Genomic DNA, 21,463 nt, shown 5'->3' on the forward strand with positions numbered 1-21,463 from the left:
TAAAGATTATTTATTTATTTATTTGACACACAGAGAGAGACAGTGACAGTGGGAACACGAGCAGGGGGAGTGGGAGAGGGAGAAGCAGGCTTCCCGCCGAGCAAGGAGCCTGATGCGGGCCTCAATCCCAGGACCCTGGGATCATGACCTGAGCCGAAGGCAGACGCTTAACCGACTGAGCCACCCAGGCACCCCAATGTAAGCAGTTCTAATTCAAATACCAAAGTCAAACAAACGCCTGTTTTCAGGGGAGATCTCTCTTCTGATGCAAAACTATAGTCCTTGTAAAATATGACGGAACAATAAAAAGATGATGGAAAAGGGTCACTCTAAAGGTCATCTTTTTATTTAAATATTTCATGATGATGCACGTACAAATATAATCTCCCAAGGAACAAATGTAAAACCTAATACAAATCACCATTTCAGGTACAAAAAAACCATTTAGAAAATGTGATTATGCTACATACAAGAGAGACAGGTTAGGTTTTCTGAGTCTGTCCAAGGAGGACGGTTAAGACCAAGTTTGGATTTTTGGAGTCCGCAGATCATATTCACATTTCACACAGTAGTGAAATTCCTGTTGCATATATAGCAAAATATAACTACTAAGTATATAATGGGGGGGGGGAAGCAACAATTACTACTAGAGTAAAAAACTTAGATCATGGAAGACTGACCTTCACCTTGGCCACACACTTAATGATATTTAAAAACATATGCCTTTTGCCCATATCCAGTCAGTAAGGGAAAAACTTATCAATCTTTTGTATAACATAATTCAAGTAAAAAACACGTCTAAAAAAAGAATTTTTAAAGATTCATTTCCCTAGCAAAATACCTTGAAAAATCAAAAAATTACATAGTCTTTAATTTTGTTGTGGGAAATATTCACATCAACTGTTACTGATAAGCACGCATGCTTTGAAACTTTAAATGAACTATTTTTTCAAGGAGCAATGAAAGCGTAATCTACTGAGAAGCCAAAATACCCAAATAACTTTTCAAAATGAAAGGCAAAAGGATGTTGTACAATTTCAGGCCAATTGTTCAACTGAATGATCTTTAATATTTAATATTCACGTAGCAAGTCAGGACGGGGCAGTCAGCGACTTTGAGATGTAGAATAAAATCATTTCAAACTCACAATTACTGACAGTATAGGGTTTTTCAGTATTTTTTGCAACTGTAAACAAAAAAGGATGGTTTCTAAAATTTGGTTTGATGCCACAGTATTTATTTGGCACTCATGCCATGTACTGAGGATACATTGCTGTGAAACACGCAGGTTCTTACCACGGCGGAGAAGAAGCCAATCTGGTGGTTAAGTTAGCTGTATAGAATTAGAAGATAATGTATCCTGAGTTTCTAAAAATAGTATATTACTCTAAAAAGTAAAGTGATTTTATATTTATGAATTTTGCCCTGGATTATTCAACTGAATTTGAAGTGTTCATTATTTTCATGATTTTGGGGAGACACAGGGAAGCAATAATGGTATTTTTATGGTCATACAACACACACGCACAGAGACCTACAACGTGTGCTCTTTACTGTGTCAAAGTCCCCAAATTCAATCATCCTAAAATAGATTAAAAGGCCAGGCCTCTAGTCTTCAAACAGTCGTCCAGACTGTGCACGTGGTTTTGGAGAAATGAGGTGTTGATAACCTGCTGGGGGCTGTCAAGTATGGGATACAGAACGGCAACGTTCAAGGTGAATGCAGTAGGCCAGGAGGCCCAGTCAGCTTCATGGGTGGCTGGACTGCACAGCGGAAGCCCTGGCTACTCTGTGTCCATTTGGTGAACTCTTGGAAGCTGGACTGACTCTCTAATTTGCTTTGTGAATATTGTTTGGCCACAACTCACTAAAAGGCACTTAAGACATCGCATCGTCCTTATGCCTTCAGCAAACCCTGGAGCATTTCTGAAGCCCACCCCCGGAGGCTAGGACGGCGAGGCTGGTTGTGTATTAGTGACTGAGAAGAGTTTTAAGCCCGATGTGTATGTCTCGTAAGTCTACAGGCTCATCAGAAGACAGGCCTGTTGAAACCGTGAAATGGGACTCCGGGTCAGACCATGGCGGACTGCGGTTCAGGAGTAAGAATGCTGCACGATGCTGTGCTTGGAGACTCTGGTAGACGTGGTGCGAGTAGAATTAGAATGACCAGACTCCTCTAAACTGAAATTTGGCAGGGGGCCATGGACTGCGGCTCCAGAAACCTCTGTCTTTCTGGCCATCACCGAGGTTTCGGCAGGAAATTGGTAACTGGAAGCGGGGATTCGCTCCCTTTCTGTCACTGTCAGGTTCGGTCCCGCTGCCACAGCGGCCGCAGCCAGGGGGCGCTGCAGCCCTGAACTGGGGGCAAGGAAGCGCTCTCTCTCCCTCACCATAACGTAATGCGCATCTGGCAGATGCTGAGAGCCTTCCAGAGGACCAGGTAGGCCCCCGTTAGGCTGAATGATTCTCTCAGTAACCACAACACTACTGTCATCAGCATAATGCTGCTCTGCGAAGGGAGGGGCCGGTGCGTACGTCCGCTCCGTCACAATAAGGGCCTGGGACGGGCCAGGACCCAGGATCACGGTGCTTGGTGGCATCGTGGAGCCTGTGATGTAGGAAGTTTCTGTCACTACAACGTTACCAGAAGCCAATGGATCAGGGAGCAGCGTAGCTACCTTTTGACTCTGCCTAGAAGAGACGGAGCTTTCAGTGACTATTTCCTGAGTTACTTTCTCTGCATTTGCTTCATGCAAAGGTTTTGGAACCTGAAAGCTATTACCAGAGAAGTAGGCATTCTCCGAATTAATCCTGGTTTGCTCACTGAATGAATGTGAAGCTGCCTTCGTACTTGACGCTCCCACAGGTTTTTGCCTCTGCTCAGTTTCCCCATCCATATCTATTTTGTGACCCAAGGAAATTTCAGCTAGTGTCCTGAATTTAAACCCTAAATCATCTAGAAAGCAATCATCGAGTTCTCCTTCAATAAAACTGCAGCAGCCAATGGAACCATGGAGAGACGCAGTGTCTTCCTGAGAATAAACCAGAAGGCAATCTTTGCCTATGTGAATGTCATCTTCTTCAGTGCAAGAGGCAGCTTTCTAAAATGGAAATAAAACACAGAGGCGTAGAATTAGTGACACAACTTCATTTAAGAATAAGACTATGTTCTTGCCCCAAATGCATAACCTGAGTCTCCTTATGAGAAAACATCAGAGAAACACAAATGGAAGGACATCCTACAACATGGCTGGCACGTATTCTTAAAAAAAAAATTCATATTGTGAAAGATAAGAAAGGCAGGACTCTGAATTAGGTCTTGGAATGGCTACGAAAAGACATTATTGGGATAATTGGCAAAATTGAAATATGGAATATGGCACTATTAAATCTCTAAATTTGTTCACTGTATTATATTAAGAAAATGTACATGTGTGTGTGAGAGAGAGGGGGAGAGATTACGAAAGCAAATAGCAAAGGGTTAATAATTGGGTAGTCTGGGTAAAGAATATACAGGAGTTCAAAATTTCTATTGTTCTTGGAAATTTTCTGGTAAGTGTGAAATGACTTCTGAATAAAAAATTGCTCACATACACACACAGCCAAGTCTGACTGGAGCAGGATTCGAGTGGAGAGGGAAAACTATCAAAATGAAACTAATAGGGCACCCCAGACTGGAGCTTGGCAGTGAGACAGAAAGAGGATGAGGAGAAGTGGTTTTCCTGACATGGACCGCGTCACCACCTTCCCCGTCAAGCTAACAGGTGGGCAGATGGTCTGAAAGAAAACGCGGGGGGTAGGAGACAGGAAGAGCAAAAGCACTCCGGTAATTGGTTATCATGTAGAGAGGGGACAGAAATAAACTGGCCTCCTTAGAAGCCCATCCCTTCACTCATCTCAAGTGTCCTTCAGATGCCCAACACTCTGACTCTGCCCATCCCTGTGTGGGACACATGGGTCTTCTTCTCAAGAAAGGTACCCAGCCCTGCTTCTAATTCCTCATTCCAGGCATAAGCTTTCTGACTACATCCCATCATCTTTCCTACACCTGTCCTCCTGATTTTTTAAGAACTTCCTCAACAGTGAGGCCAAGTAGACGAAATGTAAACGCACATAATAGACTGTGATTGTTAGGTCACGTATTCTCTCTGCTCCCTGCGGGCTCATCCCTATCAGGTCTGCTCTGGCAGAGGAACTGTGCTCTGGAGCCACTGACATCTGGCTTCGTCACGTGACTCGCTCTGACCAGTGAAATGTGAGCCCCCCTCAACGGTAGCTGTTTGAGGAGCCGGTCGTTGCCTGGTTCTGCATGGCTCTGTTCCCTGTTCCCCGAGGACCGCACCTGCCCAGTCCAATCTGCTCTCTCCGGGTGCAGTTTAGAACGAAGGCAACACGGAGAGGAGCAGAGTTGTGTCAACTGACGAAAACAGGCCTGTGAGAAATAAGCTTCTGCAAGAAGTGAGATTGTGGGGTCATTTGCTATCACTGCAGAATGGAGCTGATTTAATGGGCCACATCTGTCTTTCCTCTCTGCCTATAAGCATTCTCTTAAAAAACGACCCAGTCCTATTTAGATCTAAGGCGATGATTACCTGACTAATACCACAGTCACATATAAATGTCCCCCTGCACCAGCACCTACAAAAACCAACCCTTACCTCAATGAAATAACTTCTTAAGAATTCTTCGTTGGCTGCAACAGTAGCTGCTCGAGCTCCGGCCAGGTCTCTGGAAGACCCTGTGACTTTTGTGATCCTTGTCATTTCAGCGCCTATGTTGGCTCCTGTTGTCCCTGTCACTTCGGTAACTCCACCAGAAATCAGGCTTCTGTGTTCCTCCCATCTTCCATCCACCTCAGCCATCTCATGATGCCCTTCGAGGAAGGCACCTCTACTTTCTTTTGTGGTTTCCTTGGTTGTTATACTTCCCACTCTCACGTCAACGGCTACACCCTCTCCGTGATCTGCTGTCATATGCAAAGGCACCACCTGTGACAGCAAATACAGTGGAGGGGTGAGAAGGATGGAGGGTCAGTACAAGTGGTAAAAGGATCTGAGCTAAGCAGGCAGGCGAAGGGAATAATAAGCTATTTCCACAGAGGCAACCTAGGAAAAATATTTTGGGTTGAATAACTTGTATTTGAGTCTTCTGAAGATCTCCACTCCACCTTCGTGTTTTGTTAGCTGATTATAACCCAAGGGGAAAACAAACATTATTTAAATATGGTCTCAGCTCATTTACTCTATTGGCATCAATGGCATTTCAACTTTCCTCTAGGGTTTAATGCCTCCTTCTATAGTTATTAAATTTTTTTTTTTCTTAGCTGGTCATATGGTTGCTCCAAATAAAGACTATCTTTCCAAGCCTCCACTGCTACTCAGAAGGGCTACCTGACTAAGTTCTGGTTAATGTGATTCCAAGCAGAAATGGGGTAGGCAACTTCTGGGAAGTGTTCTTTAAGAACATTTCTCCCAATCTGCTTTTTGGAATGTGGAGACAGCAGCAAGTGTCTGGAGCATGAAGACAGCATGGGAATGGAACTCATCCACGGAGGAACAACAAGGAAGGAGGAGCCGGGACCATATTGTAGAGGAATCATCATGCTGGTCCTTGACTGCCCACATTCATATTTAAGCCTCTGTTATTCTGAGTTCTCTGATGCTTGATGCTAAATCGTGTCCTATTGAACACAATGCTTATTGGAGATGGTGATGACAGGCCCGGGGTGAAGACGCAACAGACAGACAATGGAATCTCCTCCTGTCTATTAAGTAGGGAGGAGAGGAGATTTTGCAAAATCTTATAACTGTTCCAGGGGTGGTGGGTTTACCTCTCCCAACCCTATGTATTGAGAGGAACGGAAATGGAGAAGCACATCCTTCATTCCCTGACCCTTTCTTAACATTCTCTGTAACATAGGACCTATCACAGTAGAATAAGACCACTTCAACTCTGCCCTGGCAACCAACACAAAATATGTGGTCATTTGAACTCTTTGTTTTAACAAAGATATGTGAATGAAATCTATAATGACTACATTACTCTCTCATGACTTAAAATGTTAGAAACAGTTCCCAAAGGCCCTTAAATGGGGAAAGAAGACAAGTTCCACTGATTATCTGATTGTCTAACCTTGTCTTCAGGTGGCGCCCCTTCATTATTCCAAGGATGCAGCATCTCTATAGTGCCAGGAATGGGGGTGAAGCCTTTGGCACCTTCTCCACAATGGCACATCAGCAGTAAAAGTGGTACAACTGGACAGAAACAAAATTGAGTCCAGAGAAGGTTAGTCCCGACATATTTCTAAATTTATATTGCCTAATTTTGGAATTTGCATTTTGCTTCCTAATTAGAGTTCAGTCTTCACTTATTTACAGTCCTATTTTTGCATTTTTCTTTTCTTCACTCTGATCCAGCCTCACCAAGCTTGTTTTGGGGAATCATATCAAAGCCTAAAGGCAGCATGAGGGAGTCCTCATTCATCACAAAAAGGCTGTATGTGCTTGCTGGATGGAGCACCAAGGCTGGATTCCATAGCATACAAATCATCAAAGCCAATTTAGAGACTTAAATCTTCTGTTGTTTTTTTAAATCACTTTTTTAATATAAGAAAATTCACTATCCAAAAAAAATATATATGTTAAAAAGATCAAACGCTCCGAGGGGTAGGAAAATTTTAGTATGTTCAAATATTCTAGAACATTGGAACTTCTAAAATACTTTGCCACTTCATCCTGGAGTAGAATTTAGCAGAAAGCATAGCGAACTGAGGATCAAATTAACATTTGAATTACCTGAGGATTATTTTCGAGAATTACTCTACATTAAAAGCCCTTAAAATACATATAACATTTCATCACGAATTCAATAAGATTTCAGAACTCCCTCCTTACATTTTATTCTACCTCAGGGAGGAAGTGAAAGCCAAAGTTGTCTTCTTGATCAATGTAGTCAAGAATTAATTACATCTGAGGACAGTCCTTCTCCAATTAGCTTTTACTACCACTTCCATTTGGCAGCTTCCAGTTGATGAAATGACTACTTCCTAGATTCCCTTTTGTGTGAAACAGCCGACAGCTCAGTAAATATAGCCACTGTGAGTAGCTACACTGTGAGTAAAAAACTGGAATTAGCCAGTGGCAACTCAACCATTTCAACAGATTTAACAAATGCTTACCAAGTGTCTACCACGAGCCAAGCAACACACTGGGCCCCGGGGAGTCTGAGATGAGAAGGCAATGCAGGGGTCTCTGGGTAAAAGATACAGTCCCAGCTCCAGTACCTGGTGACAGACCTGGGAGCTGAGACAAGTCATTTCTCCACCTACGTCTGTATTTTTACCCGTAAAACAGAGACGACGGTATAAACGTACACTGTAAACTGTTGAGTGCTGTGCATTCAGTTGCACATCTAACACTGGCTTTGACAAGCCCCTCCTTCATCACTGAGATCACTGGGGGTGCCTGAGAGGTGGCCCTCGTTCAGGGGCAAGTGGAGTGGGATTCCACATGACCCCAAGCTGCAGTACTTTGCTCTTTCATGAAAGGAAACCAGAGGTCTTCGGAGGCCATGCAGGGAAGGCAGGACTGGTTGTCATTGTCAGAAAACACAGAAGTGCTCAGAGGTGGGGCTACTGTTGGCCCAGGGGAAGGGGCAAGCAAAGCAGAGGGTATGAGGAGGCCGAGCCCCGACAAGTTGAGGGTGCAAAGCAAGAACTGATGGGAACAGGAGGAGTCCGTAAAATATCTTTGTATCCATCACCCAAATTTACCCAACAAATCTTTTCTTTGAGAGCCTACCGTGTGCAAGGCACTGTTCTAAGCAAAGGTGTGGAAGAACAGACAACGTCCCTCATCACAGAGCTTATCACCAACCAGGCTGTCTAGTAACCTTGGTTATTTAAATCGGGAAATGACATGTTTTTATAAAACAAAAATTCACTTTTATGAGAAAAAATTCTGCGGAGGGCTAGAATAATCTTTGGTGAATTTATTAATGGTCACTTATTGTTTCCCTAATCACCCTCGGAAGTGTTCCCTTGTGGTGAAAGACTCACTGTGAAGAAATCAATGACTACTACCGCAGCAAAACACTGGTAGGGCACTGAAAGGACTAGATGAGCTAAAGAGTGGCTTTTAAAATACTTACGTAGCGGGCGCCTGGGTGGCTCAGTTGGTTGGGCAACTGCCTTCGGCTCAGGTCATGATCCTGGAGTCCCGGGATCGAGTCCCGCATCGGGCTCCCTGCTCGGCGGGGAGTCTGCTTCTCCCTCAGACCCTCCCCCCTCTCATGCTCTCTCACTCTGTCTCATTCTCTCAAATAAATAAATGAAATCTTTAAAATAAAATAAAATAAAATAAAATACTTACGTAGCAAGAGCAGGAGGGCAAAAATTATTAGTGCAATTGCTGCGGGTCCCAGGCCAACGTAGGAGTCCCTCAGATTTTCCATGCAACCGCCATCATCCAGACACTTACAGATTGTGAGTTTAAGCACCTGCTTTTCAGGGCAACTGAAGCCCTGGCTATCCGAAATCAGAAACTGAATTTCACATCTCCCAAGCTTTTGTTCCTTTTGTTGCAGTAGCACACTGGTACCTACAAGGGGAGAGGAGGGCAAAAGGAAACAAAAATGAGTGATTACCAAGGAAGGGGTGAACGGAAACATTCTTTAATTACTGATAATAGTTAGCTCCAGTGAGAAGCTTTATTCTTGCTTAGCTTCTCTACTGAATTCACATCGTGGGCTTGTTAAAATTAGTCCAGATCCCCCCAAGAGGCAGGTTGAAGGCAAAGAATCGGATTTGGACACATCTTCCTTTTATGATGATTAATTTTAACAAATATGTGTGATGTCTACCAAATGCTGGAAACTGTTCTACGTACTAGGAATACAGGAACAAACAAGTGGCAAGTTAAATGACATTTCCATTAAATGACCTTTATTTTACCATCTTGAAAAAACTTTGTTAAGGCAATTTTCAAACAGACAATAATAGAAGAGTGTAGTTAACGCTTCCCCAGCTTTAGTAACTTTCAACAATGGGCCAATCTCATTTTATCTAGTCTCCTCCTTTTTGTTCCTGATACTGTATCACTATAGATTCAAAATTTTGAAAAATTTCAAATCTACAGAAAAATTGTAAGAATATTACAATGAATACCTTTACCCTTTGTGACTTGTTTACATTTTATAACAATATTTTCTATCCACTCACTTTTTTCTGAACTATTTGCAAGGAAGTTGCAGATATTATGGTACACACATCAGCACGTACCTTCTAAGACCAAGGGACATTAGCCCTCTCAAAAAATTTAGTATTGATATAACTCATAGTCAAACTTTTCAATTGTTGCAATAATGCCCTTTATAGTTCTCGTTCTTTCTGTTTTTTTTTTCCCTTGATCCTGCATTCAGTCAAGAATTATGCATTGCTTTTAGTTGTCACCCTAATCTCTATGAATGGTCTAGGTCAGTCCCACCCTTTTTTTTGGCCATCAAGACCTTGCATTTTTGAAGGCCACCTGTTTCAAAGGATGCTCTGCAGTTTGAATTTGTCTGATTATTTCCTCATGATTGGATTCAGGTTACACATTTCTGGCAAGAACATGACACAAAGTGTTGTATGAATGAACTTCTATCTTATTATTTTTTTAATGTGACTGATGATTATTTTCAAATTTTTCTTTCACATGAATAAAAATAATCACCAGTTTTCATGTGAGTAAAAATAATGATCAGGTACAAGAGCTTAAAAATTATTTTGACATATTCATAACATTTGTTTAAAAATAATAAACTTGCAAGACATGTAAACCTGGATGAACACAAAGATAAAAATGAGATGTTTAGGGTTTGTTTTGTTTTGTTTATTTTTAGAAGTAAAAAACAGCCTCTTTTCATTTTAAGGTCCAAATTTTATGGAATTTGATCTGCATAGCTAGAATATAGTTATTAAATCATCCTCAAAGCTTTGGAAAAGGGAGAAAAGCATCTAGTCATTTAAAGGAGTAAAAACTCATGAAACAAAAAATCCATGAAAATATGGCCTGGAAGAAGAACATAATTAAATTTGTGGTTGGCTCTGAGGGGGCAAGTTGAGAGGGGAGAAAAGGCAAAAAGAGGACCTCTATTTTATCCATTATCATAAAAAAAAGAGGTCTCATTCAAATATAAGAAATTGTTAATAGTTCTTAAATTCTAGGTGGTAGGTACAAAGATGTCTGCCATATTGGTCGCTGGAATTTTCTTGCTTTAAAATTTTCCCAAATAAATAAAAATAGATAAGAGCTATTTATTCTCATGACAGCCAGCCGATCACCTTATTATGTAACCAAGGAGAAAAAACTGGTTTACAGAATCCTCTCTCTCTAAATTGTCTAGGTATACAAAGTATAAATCTCAGTGACTTCCTCTTATAACACTCCAACATGCATATCCTTAAGAGTTTTGTGGTTCCTGAGACTATAAAAAATTCAAGGACCCATCAAATTCAAACATCTTGATCTTTAGATAGAAAACGTATTTATGTATCCAGAAAGATTCCAGAGCTGGACTACTTGGGTTCAAATCCTAGTTCCAGCTTTTAACTAGCTGTGACCTTGAGAATGGATTTTTTTTTTTTTTAAGATTCTATTTATTTATTTGAGAGAGAGAGAGAGAGAGCGAGCGCAACTGAGCAGGGGCAGAGGGAAGAGAAGCAGACTCCCCTGCTGAGCAGGGAGGCCGACTCCGGACTCGATCCCAGGAGCCTGGGATCATGACCTAAGCTGAAGGCAGACGCTTAACCCACTGCACCACCCAGGTGCCCCTGACCTTGAGAATGTTAAGAAAACTCTCTGTACCCTTGTTTCATCAACTGTAAAATGTTGACAACAGTAGAGCCAAACTTGTAAGGTGGTTAACATTAGTAGAGTGCTTAGGACAGTGCCTGGCATCTCCCAAACATCATATGTTTCTTAGATAAAATAAGTAAGAGTTGGAAACCCAGTAAGTTCAATGCAAAACATGTTTACACATCTTAGTAAAACAAAGGCCAGCTCCAATTAAGCATTCGACCTGGGTGGGAGTCCCAAGCTTCTGTGAGTACAGAATTAGACACTGAACAGGGAGACCAACCACTTTCCAAGTTTTGAGGCCTGTGACTTAATTACCCTAAGAGGAATCATCTGGATGTCTGCCACCCAGGGCTCATGCTAGCTGAAAACTTGATCTTAAGTAATCGGTAATCTGGAGGTGACAGTCATCCTCAGAGGGGAGGCAACTTGAGTTAACTAAAAGCGTAACTATCTTCTGCCAGTGAGTACATAAACCCTAAGAAGATTTAAAATTAGTTATAGGATATTTAAGCAAATTAAAGACATGGCTTTAATATTTTTGTATCATGGGAATTATTTGTAATTGTTACTGTGTTTTTATACTTGCATCATTTTTAGGAAAATTAGCCCTATTAACATGACAGCTTTGTACTCCAATTTAAAATATGTGATTATGTTACTGATTTGGTCTTGTAGCTGTAGGTTGAAATATCACTGGTTTGTTCAGTATTAGACCACTGAAGAGGATTTCAGGTTCAGTGTATTTATAAGTCACATTTATTGGAATTTTAGAGTATAGGGATCACAAGAAGCGAGAATAATGCATTTGATTTATTAATTCAGATCACTGAAATACACAGGCAACACCCAAAATATACTAAATTTATAAACGTAGTTTGAGATGTTGAAGGTGTTTGTTTACTCTGTAAATTGGATCAAACATTTTCCCAAAGCTTCTAAAAATGGCTATAAAAATCTGTTAGACTTAAAATAACAATAAATTTGTTAATTAAGAAAAGCTTGGGTCTTATATTTGAAACTTTTCTAAAATGAACACTAATTATTTAAAACAAAATAGTCTCCTGGATAGTTTGTGGTATTCAAAACCACCCTGGAGAACATGCAGAAGCTCACATCAACAAGGGGGTATGTCTAAGACACGATATACACACAAGGCCACCTTGAATGGGAGCGGGGGTCAGACAGACCCTTCTTGATGCTGTGTCCATCACTGACCAGCTTTGTGACTTTGAACAGCTACTTAATTCTAGCTAAGCCAAGATTTCTCAGCTGTAATCGGGGAATCATGTTATAAAGGATTAAATGAGGTAATGCCTATGAAGGGCCAGCAGAGGGCCTCGTACACAGTAAGTCATTCATAAATATTATTTTAATGGAACTGTTACCATAGCTTAAGAATTTAGAAGGCATCTACTCTGATTGCTGTGCTTAGACAGGCCAACCACTCCTCGTAAGACAAAACAACTATTTCAGGAGTGACTTAGGGAATACCCAGGTATCTTTAAGACACCAGGTTATTTTTCTTCTCTCCATCTTCTGTGACTCCAAATGGGGCATCTACTATAGGCCTACGACTGAAAGACACTATCTCTGAATTCCACAACCTCATTTTATCAACCTCTGTACAAAATTGTATCGGAAATATAATTTATGGAAAAAAAACAGCCTATGTTATAACGATTTTAGATTTCTCTCAGGTTTAACATTTAAATATGTAGTCCAGTGATTTTGCTTACTTTCTTGGTGTACTATTTGCCATTTTTCTGCCATTCCGGCCGGTTTGTCGATGATAGAGAAACTGAAAGGCCCGCTGTATGGGGGTCCATCCAGGTCCTCTGCGGTCACATTCACGTACTGAACGTCATCACAGAGAGTCTGCACTGGGTCGACCAGCGTGGGACAATTGTCATTGATGTCCCCCACTGAAATAACAATAGTGCCCGTGATGGTTTTTCTTGGATAACCTTAAAAATGAGAAAGAAGAAATATGTATATGCTGCTCATATTGCTGACAACAGACACAGTTTGAATCCTCCTTCCGGTTTGGTAAGGAGAAGGTACTAACAAATTACGGCACTTTCCATCCTAGATACGTTTTAATATTCAGATCAAGTCATGTTTTTTAATTCACTAAATGAGTAGAAATGTGAAGGTTTGTCCATTGGAGAGATTTGGTTTTCCTGCAAGAACAAAATGAACGTCTCAGGTGTTCCAAAATAATATTTAGATACACATAACCAAGAAAAATACATTTGTAATAACTTACTTTCGGATATTGCCAAAATCTTTGCAGTGTATGTACCATTTTGGACATATCTGGATTCAAAATCAGGAATTTTTACAAGCTTAATTTCAGATGTAACAGAATCCACAGAGATCCAGTTGTCTATATCTTCCAATTTGGCATATCTGTTATAAAACAAACATAAAAATAATTTTCACTTCTGGATAAATTGATAATCTCTAGTAATCTACAACTCTCTCAAGCTTAATTTTTGGTTCATTACCTATGTTCTTGTTATAGGCATTAGTTTGAAATGTTTTTAATTTCTTGAAACTCTCCTAAAAGGCCCCTCTCTTTACTGCATATCACCCTTATTTGGAACCTTCCCTATTTCTGTAATATACCCAAGACATATGCAAAGGCGATCCTTTCTTGCCTACAAACCCAGGAAATTTGCAAGTTGTTCTGCAGTCTGTCCTACAGCTTTTGGTCTAGTGTCCCTTAAATTTGGGGTAAACCTTTGGAGAGTAACTTAGTTACCCAACAACAGCTGGTGGAGAAAATGTATTTGCTACTTTCTTGCCTCTGATACTTTCTTTCAGGAAATGAGGCAGGTTTAGACAGAATGTAAGACAGGAAGTTTCTTTCTGAACTTTCTCTTTGTTGCTTTTCAGCTTTCTCTAGCCAGAATTACTTGGAGGTGAAGCACCCAGCCTCTGCCGCACACTCAATTGGTGGAGGGAAGGTGGTCTGGGGTGGGGGGGGGCAGATTTCTCCCTGAGTCTCAGGTGCAGGTACAACTCTGGATAATTTAATTTCCAGACCTTTGGGGGATTGTAATGCTGGGAGGAAAGTAATAAAGTGTTCATATTTCATTAAGATTTTTTGAAGACAGGCATTTAAAGTAATTTAAAATAAGGAAATATATTCATAACTATCTCTTACTTCACACGGGCTACTTGTCCAGTGTCTTCGTCAAAAGCTTGAAATTTTCCAATTATTTGGCTTTGGCTTGATTTATCCATGCTCTCGCTAACATGAACTGAGACTGTGCTGCTTTTAAAATGAATGCCTTCTTTCACATTTTTCACCTTTACTTTGAAGGGAATGGATATAGGCTTATATTTATTCTTAACTGATTTGTGAAAAGCTGCTTTGTTGGTGACAGTAATGCTGAAATCAAGATTCTTTATTTCTTCATAATCTACTTCCTAGGAAGACAAAATCAAAGGGAATTCTTTCAAAAGAGAAAACAACTAGAACACACATAGAGCATACATACACACACATATAGTTTTAATGTTAGATATAACAATTTAACATATGGGGAATACATTAGCACTCAGTATTCTAACTCATACTGATACCAAGCAATTAAAAAATCTGTTAGTTTGGATATTCATCAATGTTAAGGATGATTTAGGGCACAGCCCCAATTTATCTTTTTAAAGTTCAAATTATTTAAAATATATTATACAGACACACACACATGTATATTTAAGAATCCAAAGTGATTCTTTTACTTTACTGAAAAAAGTTAATGGACATGCAATATAATATTCCTTAAAATGTATTCTATATGTTTGTTCTGGTGAAAAGGGATACATGCCTAGTGGTAACAGCCAGCTGTCCCCCTAGTATAGACTTTCACTGCACATGAGCATACCAAAAAGCTGAGACCTCCTGGTTTAACCTGCCTAAACCCAAGGGTTTTCAAATTTATTTAAACAAAGAACCTATCCCCCTCAACATTTCTACAGTATTCTACTATTTAGATATATTTATTTTACTTAGCCATTTGATTATTAGGCATTTGGACTATATGTCATGTTTAAATATAATTAATACTGCTGTGAACATCTTTACACAAATTATTTTTCCTCTGTTGAGCTATATCCCACTATGAAAAGAAATACCTAGTCAAAGGTTATTTAGATCCTGTTGATTTTTATTTCTAGTGGTCCTGACCATTTAGAGTCACGGGCCATTTTTGCTTGTTTCTTCAGTATAACATTAAATGTATTACATGTGTTTACATGAATTACTGCAAAGCTGTTCACTTTGTTTTTTGATGATTTATTACAAAATCATGTTCCTCTCTGTAGGGTTCTGGATGGGTAACAGCTTCTGCCCTCTTTTTAAAATGGGCCACTAGGGTGTTGAGACAAGGACTCAATGGAAAATGACTAGAGAAAAATTTGTGACTGCAGAATCCTTTTGAAAGTTATTTTCTTTTTAAGCTGCTGTTGCACTTGACATGCTTGTTTTAGTAGCATGATGTATGCTGGATGCAAAATAAAATATTCCAGCCAGATGTCATTAGTATTCACAGACCATGGAAGGCCACAACAATGGTAAAAAATGAGCTAGGTACTAGGGCCATAGAAACTGTTTCATGGTGTTTATGATAAATAGCCATACTCTCCAAAGAGAAAGAAAAAAATTTTCAGCATCATGAACAATGAATGAGGGCAAATACCTCTGTTTTTAAAACTGTCAACATATTTTATCACTTCCAGTTTTGCTACTTTTAATAGCATTAAAGATTTTAAATGTATTTGTGAAATTGTTAACAAAGCTGTGGCTTTTTCTCATACGATGAAATACCAGTATCTGTACTTCCACAGTTTAAAGTATCTGTTCTCGGGGTGCCTGGGTGGCTCAGTCTGTTACGCGTCTGCCTTCGGCTCAGGTCATGATCCCAGGGTGCTGGGATCGAGCCCCACATCAGGCAACCTGCTCAGCGGGGAGTCTGCTTCTCCCTCTCCCTCTGCCTGCCGCTCCCCCTGCTTGTGCTCTCTCTCTGTCAAATAAATAAATAAAATCTTAAAAAAAATAAAGTATCTGTTCTCCTTTTGACAGCTTTATTGAGGTATAATTTACATAGAATAAAATTCACCCATTTGAAGTGTACAATATGATGATTTTTAGCAAACCCATAGAGTTTTGCCAATGTCACTACCATCCAGTTTGAGAACATGTTCATCACCCCAAGAAGTTCCTTTTTGCCTGTTTGTAGTCAATCATTACTCACAGCCCCAGCCCTGAGCAATCAATGTCTATATCCATCGTTTTGCTTTTCTAGAAATTTCACAAAGATAAAAGCATACAATATGTAGTATTTTGTGTCTGGCTTCTTATACAAAGCATGATTTTGAGATTCATCCGTGCTGTCGTAAGTATGAGTACTCCATTCCCTTTTATTAACCAGTAGTGTTCCATTATGTGGATATACTGCATTTTATCTGTTCATCAGCTGATGGGCATTTTTATTGTTACCAGCTTTCGACTATTATGAATAACAGCTGCTTATAAACATTTTGTATAGATATATTTCTTTCTTTCTGGACATGCAATGTTTTATTAGTCTTAAGTGTACAGCACAGTGATTTGACAATTCTACACAATATGCAATGTTCACCATGATAAGTGGTTACCACTGACATCATACAAGTTATTACAATATATGCTTTTATTTTTCATGGGTGGATACCTAGGGCTAAATCTTTGGGTCACTGAGTAACTACCTGGTGTTTAATGTTTTAAAAAACTGCCAAACTAGCTGTATCATTTTATGTTTCCACCAGCAAGAGATAGGAGTTCAGTTTCTGCATAATGTTGCCGATTGCTGGTGTTGTCAGTCTTTTTGACTATAGCCACTCAAGTAGATGCACTGTGCTATCTCTTATAGCTTTAATTTTCATCTTCCCTAATGACTAATGATGTTGAGTATCCTTTATGTGCATATTTGCTATCTGTATATCTTCTTCGTCTAACTTCCTTTGAATGGAATCTGACTATTGCTCTTAAAATTTGGAAGCAATTCTTTATATAATTGAGAGAGTAAATTTACAATTTTCTCAACCTGCTGTTGTCACTCTAATGCTAATTTTACTATTTTTTGCTATGCCCCCTTTGGTAGAAAGAACTATATCCCTTTTTGTGCTACCATGGTAGAGTGAGAATATTTCTAGAACTTCTGTCATTCATCACTGACTTTCTCCTTATGTATTATTGGCTTTTTGTCTTAAGCATCTAGCAAGGTTGTACTCATATTCTATGACTAAGAGGATTGCTTACTTCTATATAAGGAGGCAAATCTATTTGTCTCTGATGCCATTATCCACTTCTTGCATAATCATAAAATGGGTCTTCCCTTTAAACATGAGGTAATCTTATTCTATTTTCCTTTGCTTTACAAGTGGTAGTCTAAGTGCATACAATAGCCTATTAATAAATGGTGCACATAATTATTACCATGAAAATTCAAGTTAATATTTCTCTATTCTGTTATCATTATTCCTCTCCCTATGGTTGGACTTTACCTACTCTGTCATATATTAAGTTTTTGTAAAAATTTAGAAACTTCTGGAATCAACTTTGTGTGTGATTAATGCAATAGTATTTTGAAAGCTGTAAGCCATTTAAAAATACATTGACATTCTTCCTTACTTATAATGTTAGATAAAAAATCCATCCTATAATTTTTGTTTAAAAAATTCTGTGGGGGTAGGGGCATCTGGGTGGCTCAGTGATTAAGCATCTGCCTTCGGCTCAGGTCATGATCCCAGGGTCCTGGGATTGAGCCCCGCATAGGGCTCCCTGCTGGGCGGGAAGCCTGTTTCTCCCTCTCCCACTCCCTCTGCTTGTGATCCTGCTCTTGCTATTTCTCTCTCTGTCAAATAAATAAATAAAATCTTTAAAAAAAAATTCTGTGGGGCTAATAAATTTCAAATGTATAAGACCCATATGCTTAATAAGATTATTTTTCTTTCACTGATTCAATTAAGCACAAGAAGTTAGACCACTGTGTTTCAAAATGTGACCCTCATACTACTTACATTAGAATCACAAGTGGATTTCTGTTATAAAGGCATGTTCCTGAGCTCCACCCCATAGACTTGATCAGGGGGCCCAGGAATATGCATTTGGGGCATATAACTTTACAAGGTGACTCTTAGGCATAGTTAAGTATGAAGACAAATGGATTCAAGCTTTGTCAAGTTATTACAGCTTTTGTTTTTAGATGCTATTAGTGAGGTCTGGCTTTATGTTAAGTTGATCAAATAAGAGATAATAAATTGGGGATAATTAGTAGAGGCAAGAGGTCATGATGTAAGGATGCCCCAGTCAGACACAGGTTGCAAGAAAGACAGGAAGTGTGCTGAGCAATAATGATGCTGGTATCATGTTGTCAGATTAGGATTCGAGTTCCCTGATCTGAATTTGGACTGTAGTGTGACCATTTGCTAACTACAGAACTGGGGCAAATAGCGAGGTCTCCAATCTCAAATGTGGTGTCGGTTGAGTATATAAAGCACTCTTAAGTGTTTGAGGCTTAAAATACAATCATTTCTTTCTCTGCACCAACTTTTCCCATTCCAATTTTGAACACTAAGTGCTTACCTTAATAAGGGTCACGATTCCTTCATTTGTTTGAGTATCAGTTTCTATGTGGAAATAACCCATTTCATTTCCTGATACAAATGTAAAATTTGCTAACCAATTATCAGAGCCTATTTCATCTGCATCGAACACTTTTATGCGCATAACTTCTACATTGGCTTGATTTTCTTCAACTACCCATTCAGTCTGCAAAACATGAACATAGGCTTTTTATTTTAATGTAGCACAAACGTAAGTGATATATTTTTAGGTAGGACTAAAATATGAGTAAGAAGATACATCTGTTATAAAAATAATAGTTACCATTCCATTTTTGACTACAGGTATATTGTCATTGACATCCAAAATACGAATCTGAACTTGAGCTTGTTTTACTGGTTTATCTGTAATTTGTCCATTGCCGTCTCTTGCTTCTACCGTCAAAGTATAGCTGCTGTGTTCCTGCAAGGCAATGAAAAATATCCATCTGGGGTGAAAATTGATCACTCCCAAATCTGTCTTTCTAGTTCATTTCATCATCAAGAGAATGAACCACAGCATATTTTATTCATAAATATGTTTTACGATCTGTTATTCATGTGAAGATGCTGTTTATTTGCCATCAGAGCATTTCTAGAAGCCAGAAAAAGCCTAGAGAATTTGTTGGTAGTCAAATTCTTAAATATGTCATTGGTGACATTATCAGGAAATGAGTCCCTCCTTAAAATAGTCTGTGCACAAAGAAGTGCCGTTCAAAATGTAGTTTGCTCTACAAGGAAGTGATGCGGAGTGGGGGGGGTGACTATAGGAATTGGTTCTCTCTTCATTTTTAGCTAAGAATTAAGCAAGGAAAACCTAGTCCCCAAGAAAACTTGGCTGGTGAGGAAAAAATGTGGTTGACTTTGTCCAAACATTCTGAGAGAGATGATTCTTAGAGAACCTGTCCTGGAGAATGATGTCTCACATGCTATTCCAAAGTGAGCCCTTCTCTTCCACACGGTCCCCTTATGGGGGCTCCATTTGGTAATGCTGGAGTGTAAGAAAACGCGAGGGCAGCCAGTGCCAATGCATGGGGGTCCTGTGTGGGACAGAACAGCTCAGTGCAAGTCAGGACAACTAAGGCCCTGGAGCCAGTTGCTTGGATTCCATTCTGTCTTTGTCACTTGCTAGCTGTGCTGGATATACCCTTAATCCTTTTGACCCTTGGCTTCCTTCTGTGTAAAATGGGGATAATAACTGGATTTGCATCACAGAGTTTTTAGCTGGATTAAATGGGTTAATCTATGTAAAAGGCTTCGAATAGCACTTGGCACATGGTTGATGCCCAATAAGTGACAGACATCGTTATTGGCTACACTTGCCCTACTTCACAGACAGAAGCTTGTCACAAATCAGGATAGTTAAAAATAATACTTTTCCATTGTAATTTTATGTGGAAAGGTACAGAGTAGAATTTTAGGGAGTAATAACATTCTTTAGTTTTACAGAGATCCTGTTAGCGATGTTGGGCACAATCTTCTCCCTCTCTGGGCAAAATGAAATCATTTTACCAAGTAATACAAAATATAGTGACTGCACCTGGATGATGACTTATGTTTGATGACAATACAGTGTTCTTAGGATCATCCACATTTTCCTCGTGCACACTGTTAAAACCTTCATGTATGTAGCATTTAAAAAATCTTCTATTTCCTGTTTTCATCTAAAACTTTCCCTTTGAGTTAGAAATAAAAAAGTGAAATGTTTGAGAATAGCCTGCTCTGGAATCCCACTGAAATTTTCCTCCAATTTGGGATTTACAACGATTCTTTCCTTTACGAATATTTCTATTATCCTTAGTAGGACTCTTACGTCAGTCTCTGTTCCTCCCTCTATGTCTGTATTAGTGGTAGAGGAGACTCCTGATGTTTCATTACAGAAGGACAAATTATGGAACTTTGCTTTAGGATGCTCTAGCAAACAGAATCCTGACTGGAAAGGCCCTAGAACAGAGCTGTCCTCATGTTAAGTTTTCTAACAGTCAAATTTTAAAAAGTTAAAAAAAGGTGATACTACTAATTTTAAACAAATACATTTTATTTAACCCATGGTATCTTAAATATTATTGTGTCAACATGCAATCAATAGAATATTACTAAGGTGATACGTTACATTTTTTAATTCATGCTAAGTTTTTCCAAGCTGGTGACTTTTTTACATTTATAGCACATCTCAATTTGGACAAATCACACTTCAAGTGCTCAATGGCCACATATGGCTAATGGCTACCATACTGGACTGCACATCACTAGAAGAGGGTATTTCTAGGAGTTATCCTATAAATGAAGAATAGCTAAGAAAGTAAGAAAATTTAAAAAGAAATAAAGAGAAAGGAAAACCTGAAAAGATAAAGAAGAGTTTAAAAGATGAGCAACATAAAATACTAATTTACCTCTCTGTCCAAGGTGACACTGGTTGTATAAATCTCCCCTGTGTCTTTATTTAGGTGGAACACTGGGGGATAAGCAGGCTCCTGAGATACGATTCTATAGGAAATTTTAGAATTCAAGGTATTGGGCTCATCTGCATCTGTTGCACTGATTTTCATCACAAGGGTATCTGGCATTAGAAACAAAGGTGTCCAAGGTGAAGCTCAACTTTAAGCACAAGTTATGTACATTATTATTTTCTTATAATTTCAGCCTGTTCACAAAAGGATTTCAAGTGCTTATCAAAATCACAGTTTACCAAGATGAAAACCTTTAATTGGATGAGAAAGTAAGTGTGAATGGGGTGCAGAAATAGGAAAGATAAGAAGAGGGCAAGGCTGCAAATTTATTTATAATAGTTCTAATAATCAATACAAAGAAAGAAGGATGAACAGGTACAAATACATGGTTAGTAAAATACAAACAATTCAGGAGAAGCATAGCAGTTCTTTATATTATGATCAGAGAGAAATCTCTCCTGCAAGTCTTCACATGGACCACTGCATTGGACCATGTTGTCAATAAACCCGACAATAGGAATAATGTAA

General features: G+C 39.2%; 1 protein-coding gene across 1 annotated transcript in view; it reads right to left on the reverse strand.

Annotated features, from left to right (window-relative positions):
- Positions 1 to 329: 329 nt before the first annotated feature.
- DSG2 (desmoglein 2) overlaps positions 330 to 21,463 on the reverse strand; it is a 48,193-nt gene continuing 27,059 nt past the window's right edge. Inside the window, exons 6-15 of the mRNA XM_021686281.1 lie at positions 20,879 to 21,045; positions 18,772 to 18,909; positions 18,469 to 18,654; positions 14,008 to 14,273; positions 13,105 to 13,247; positions 12,575 to 12,802; positions 8,370 to 8,597; positions 6,133 to 6,254; positions 4,659 to 4,988; positions 330 to 3,101 (exon numbers count right to left, since the gene is read on the reverse strand). Of these exons, the coding sequence (XP_021541956.1) occupies positions 2,094 to 3,101; positions 4,659 to 4,988; positions 6,133 to 6,254; positions 8,370 to 8,597; positions 12,575 to 12,802; positions 13,105 to 13,247; positions 14,008 to 14,273; positions 18,469 to 18,654; positions 18,772 to 18,909; positions 20,879 to 21,045 (2,816 nt within the window). The 3' untranslated portion in view covers positions 330 to 2,093. The remainder of the gene's footprint in view (positions 3,102 to 4,658; positions 4,989 to 6,132; positions 6,255 to 8,369; positions 8,598 to 12,574; positions 12,803 to 13,104; positions 13,248 to 14,007; positions 14,274 to 18,468; positions 18,655 to 18,771; positions 18,910 to 20,878; positions 21,046 to 21,463) is intronic.

This window comes from Neomonachus schauinslandi, chromosome 14 (assembly GCF_002201575.2).
Source record: "Neomonachus schauinslandi chromosome 14, ASM220157v2, whole genome shotgun sequence".
Classification (NCBI taxonomy): Eukaryota; Metazoa; Chordata; class Mammalia; order Carnivora; family Phocidae; genus Neomonachus; species Neomonachus schauinslandi.